Source organism: Frankliniella occidentalis, unplaced genomic scaffold, assembly GCF_000697945.3.
Source record: "Frankliniella occidentalis isolate FOCC.00 unplaced genomic scaffold, Focc_3.1 Scaffold87, whole genome shotgun sequence".
Lineage (NCBI taxonomy): Eukaryota > Metazoa > Arthropoda > Insecta > Thysanoptera > Thripidae > Frankliniella > Frankliniella occidentalis.
In genome coordinates this window covers 902,536-907,870 of record NW_026267216.1, presented here as the reverse complement: position 1 = coordinate 907,870, position 5,335 = coordinate 902,536, and the positions used below count along the sequence as shown (strand labels likewise).

General features: G+C 51.6%; 1 protein-coding gene across 1 annotated transcript; it reads right to left on the bottom strand.

The window, feature by feature from the left end:
• Window positions 1-1,043: 1,043 nt before the first annotated feature.
• On the bottom strand, window positions 1,044-2,613 carry LOC113216524 (uncharacterized). Its single transcript, XM_052269250.1, has 5 exons — window positions 2,472-2,613; window positions 2,294-2,397; window positions 1,634-2,197; window positions 1,305-1,541; window positions 1,044-1,205 (listed from the first exon to the last, which is right to left on the bottom strand). Exons 1-5 carry the CDS (start codon window positions 2,611-2,613, stop codon window positions 1,044-1,046), a joined length of 1,209 nt encoding a protein of 402 aa, XP_052125210.1.
• Between the last annotated feature and the right edge of the window lie 2,722 nt (window positions 2,614-5,335).

Here is a 5,335-nt window from a genome sequence, read left to right as displayed (position 1 = left end):
ACCTATAGACTTCATTTTACCAGACAATTTTCAACCTGTCTTATCTTATGAGACCCCTGCTGGTAAGTTTATGCTCATGGAGATAGCAGATTATTTTAAACAAAAGAAATACCTCACTAAGAACTGTTTCTTTTCCTCTTTACTTCAGGAAATCAAATTTGGACAGAGCCTGCTGTATGCCTTCTACTCTCTGAATATAAAGCAAGGAAACAACTATTTGACAGTACAAAATCACCCATTAGACACCAGGTGCTGTTTACTGAAATAGCAAGTACAATGAGAAATTTCCTTATTCCGGTATCTGTAAAACAGTGTTCAGATCATCTGTCAACTTTAAAGATGAAGTTCATGGAGGAATTTGATCGACTCAACGTTAGGAATACTGGCCAGCCACCAACAACCTGGGTGTACTATGAGAAAATGTTGGACATATTTAGCGGGTCACCTAACTTACATACTCCCTTCCTGGTTAGTGCAGGGAAAGGGCTCCTGTATTCTATTCAAGGTAAACAGCAAGCAAGCAGCAGTAGTGGCACGAGGACAAGACCAAGTGAACCCAAACCAACAAATACTCCAAAGAAACCTATGACAGCACAGCAGTATAAGGAAAAACTGATAGATCAAAGATACACTCTCAATGATGAAATCAAAAACTTGAGGGAGACATTTGAGAGAACCAGTGCTGCAAGATCATCACAGTTGCAACAATTAAGAGAAATCTTGCATAGAGCCGTAGAAAAGTAGTAGTCAATCTTTTTTGTTTGCAAAGACTTCAAATATTTTGTTTACATTTTTGTTAAAGAAGTAGATCACAGATGTTTTTGTTTATATTATTTATTATGCTTTCTAGTCCTAGAAGTGAATCACATGAAATGTTTTTTTTGGTAATTTTTGTTTTGATAAAGACTTATATTTGTATTTCGGTTTGTATATGTTAAATGAAAATTCTACTTCAATTTACAGTTCTGTTTACTGTTTGCAACTTTGTACAAGGGAACAAAATAACGCTCAAATTAAATCTTGTTTCAATGCTAAATGCTGAGTTATATATGTGCAAATGCTTCCACCAATAAGTTTCTTTTCTCCACACCTCTGCGTTGGGCTGCCTGTTCTCTGTCATCAATCTCTGCCAATTCTTCATCAGGCTCATGATGCTCATTTCCCAATACTTCATGATTACCGATAGGCCTCCCAAGCTCTTGTTGCTGTTCGGACAGAAAAAAAGTAAGGATAAAGTATAACTTAAAGTATCAATACATATTTGCACATAACTAAATTACTTTCTCATTCTCTCAACTGCTTACAATTAAGAAATCCTCACCGCCACCACCAAGAATGATAAAGTTGTGAATGACAAATGAGGCAGTAATGTGGTCCACTACAATAGCTTGATTTCTAGCATGAAGAAACTTTAATCTGCGCCACTTGCCTTTGGCTCTTCCAAAAGCATTCTCAACCCTGACTCTTGCCTGCGACAATCTCCTGTTGAAGTTCATCTGGTCGTGATTAAGATGCCCATGATTATCAAAGGGAATCATCATCTGAAAGTAAAATAATACAAAAAATTACATAGATGGCAACAAAATAATTAATGATAACAGAATGATCAACAAGAATACTAAAAAGTGCTTACAAAGTCGGTGAGTACATATGCTCCATCACCTACAAGGTGCTCATCAGGGTCCAACCTTGTGCCTTCGAGCAAATCATGGTGAAGGGCACTTCTCCTAAATACCCGTGCATCATGCATGCTGCCAACTTCTCCTACAACCAGGTCTCGTACAAGGAGAGTGTTATCCACCACAGCCTGTACATTGATACTATATGATCTGTAACGGTTTCTGTATGAGGCCGCATTTTGAACAGGACCAGTTATGTAGACATGGGTGCCATCGATGCACCCAACTATCCCAGGGAATCCAGTGGCTTCCAGAAATGCAGTACTAACGGTAGCTCTTTCTTCTGCAGTTGGCCAAGTCATATATACTTCTGACATTTCTCGCAGTGACATAATCACATAGGCGAAGAAGTAATAAAGGACTCCAGGTGTCACACCGAATTGAGGAGATATGCTCCGGAAGCTGTCTGGTGTGGCAAGAAGCCAAATAACCATCAACATAATGTCCTCAATAGGAGTCCGTTCCCTGATGAGCCTTCTCTTGCTGATTAGGTGCTGTCTCACCGCTCTGCATAAGTTCTATACAAACAAACATGAAAAAACAAAATTAAACATATTTGAGTTACCAGTGCATCACAATAAATAGCTGACACAAAAAAACAGTTAAAAGCTTACCTCAAAGATGCGCCTCGACATTCGGAAGTGTAGTTTGAAGCATTCATCGTTCATTGCGTGGAATTCATTAATATTAATGGTAATTTTGTCCCACACAACACCCTCTGTAAGAAAATCAGTGTCAGTGCCAGAGAAAATGTCAAGAAACAGTCAAAGTTTACTTCATGACAGAACCTACCTAACCCCTCATCTTCCTCCATCTGCAGTATTTCTTGAGCAGCTATTTCGGCTGCAATCATCATTAATCTCTCTGCTTCCTCTTCCTCCTCTGCCAAAATTTCTAGAGCTATAGCACCGACTTGCAGGACAGGATTTTCCATAGTTGATTTATTTTGGACAAAAGTACTCTAACTTTTACTCAACGCGCTTTTGCCGCTTTGTTTATGTTTGGATATGCAGCCGATGCATCCTCCCCGGTCTCGGCTCGGCTCGATCGCCTCGGACGGCATCGGCTAGACTCGGTTGGCTCGGCTCGGCTCGGCTCAACTTCGGCTCGCGGCTCCGTCGATGTCGTCTCGAGTCGGCTACACTCGGACTTCCCCTTCTCCCACCTCTCGCTCGAGCGGGCCGCTCAAGCGGCCGCCCAACTTGAGCGTGCACTAACTGGATATGGCACGGGAGCATGGCAATTCTGCGTGCAGCGAGGCGCTGCACGGGTGTGCGGGCGGGCAGGCCCAAGATACGGCGCGCGACAGCCCCGTCGCGGCCGTTGCGGGTGAGCAGAGTCCGTGGTGCACACACTTATCAGGGTTAGTGAGGCAGGACGCAGGGCAGTGTCCCCGGGGTCCAGCAAGCAGGGGTGGGGTCAGTGCCCCTGTACTAACCGGCAGTGTGATCACTCAAGGAAAAGTTCGAAAACAAGATGAAGATGAAAGTACGCCAAGCGAGGTAGTGGAGCGTGCAGCGCCGAGCTCTCGGGAGGAGCACGGCGCTGGGCTGCCGCCGCCGTCGCAAGGCAGCCAGGTCCACGCCGCCGCGGAAACGGCCGAGCTTAGCGTACCTGAGGTTTCACCTCTGGCTGCGCACGGTGAGGCCGCCGACCCGGGGCGCCAGGTCAGCGCTAAGCCGTTGAAGGCAAGAGTGCAGGACCATGGTGGACAGACGCAAGATGGAGGCACGGCGCCAGCCGCAGCAGGACCTTTGTTTGCCCGGGATGAGGGCAGTGCGCCCTCTGGGGACAAAGGGGAGGCCGGAGAAGGGGAGAACCCTGACCCGGCGCAGGCAGGCGCACATATAAGCGAGAGCTTCGGCGCCTATGGTGACGCGCCGAGGGAGGCTCAGCTTATCGCGGTGCGAGGAGAGGTGCTGTTGCCGAATTCGAGAGGGAGTTTGACACGGGCGGACTGCGACAGCCCGCCCGAGTGGTGCGCGTGGTGTGACCTCTGGCCCGACCCCTTGTACGGGTGTTGTGACCTTACACCCATGGTCTTGGTGAGCGCGGGGCCGCGCGCGGCGGGGGAGGCGGGCAGCGTCTGCAGCCCTGCCCCTGCCGGCGAGCAAGGCCTGGAGGGGGGAGGCCACGGCACGCGCTCGGCAGACAGCGGCGGCGCACCGGCTCAGCTGAGCCGCGCCGCCGCCGAGACGCGAGGCGAGTTAGCCGCGCCGCGGGCCGCGAGCCCGGGCCGTGGCGAGCCGGCCGCGCCGCGCGGCGCGGCGGCCGGCGAGTCGCAGGGTGACCAGATGAGCACAGCAGAAGAGACTACAGAACTGAGACTGGAGTGCAGCGCCCAGTGCGATGGGTGGCCTACCCAGCCGGGGCTCCTGTCGGTCGGTATCGGTCCGTTGGAGTCGGAGCCTGGCCGCTGCTCAGTAGCCGGAGCCGAGGGACCGGACCCGATCGGGCGCGAGCGATGGACTGCCCGCGCCATGCTGCCTGCACTCGGGGCGGATAGGGCAGAGAGCTCGGGTGACTTGCCGTTTCCCGATCTCGGCTTGACGCCGCCGGACCAGAAGCATCACGAGGAGGCGCAGGCAGGTTTGCCTATCTGCCGGGCGCTGCCCTGGCCGGAGGCGGCGGGTGAGGGGGAGAGAGGAGGCGTGCAGCCCCCTCGCGAGCCCGACTCGCAGCCGCTTGGGTCGGGTGGCGCCGGGCAGGAGGAGTTGCCTACCTGCCAGGCGACAAGCAGCAAAGTGACAGAAGTTATGTTGGATCAAAAGGTGCGGGTTGGCCCGGGCGTGACCAAAACAGTGTGGGTCCAGACCTCGCTGCCGGCCGGCACCGATGTTTCCGAACTGGGCTTAGGCGAGCTTCGTATGGACGGGATCAGTATGAGGATGGCGTCAAGGAGAGCCGACGCGCAAGGAAAGGTAGCCGTGGAAATTACAAATTATCAGCCAAATAAGGTAACTTTGCCTGTCCGAACGGTCGTTGCTGAAGTTGAAACAGCGGAGGATGCAAATTTGGCAGATTGGGAAGAATGGCAAGACCATTTGGACAAGGCATATACAGGTGAAGTTTCCACGGCCCCGTTTCTGAGCAAGTTCGACTTGTCGCACCTTCCTGCAGACGAACGGGAGCGGGTTGGGCAGACGTTGGAGGCCCACAAAGATGCCTTTATTGAGGACGGGAAGTTGGCGCCGCCGACCCCCGTCCTCCAGTACAGGGTAAACGTGGACCCGAGCATCAGGCCCGTCTTCCGCCCGCCTTACGGAGTAAGCAAGGCCCTAGAAGACGACTACGACGAGGAGATCCGGAAGTGGCTGGCGCTGGGAGTGATTGAGGAGGCAAACAGCCCTTGGGCCGCGCCTATCTCAATGGTCACCCGCGTGCTCCCTTCCGGAAAAGTGAAGAAGAGACTCGTCTGTGACTTGCGCGCGCAGAACGCGCACACATTGCGTGACAACTTTCCACCCCCAAATATGAACTAGGTAGATGTACGCCAGACCACGTCTCGCGTAACAGGCTTCGCGATATCTCACGAAACACTGTTGCGCTGCGACGCGCCTGGCATACATCTACCTAGGCCTGCGGCGCTGACACCCGAGTCGGGTATCGCAAATATGAACACAAAGATACGGGCCTCCGCCCGTCAACTTCCTGTC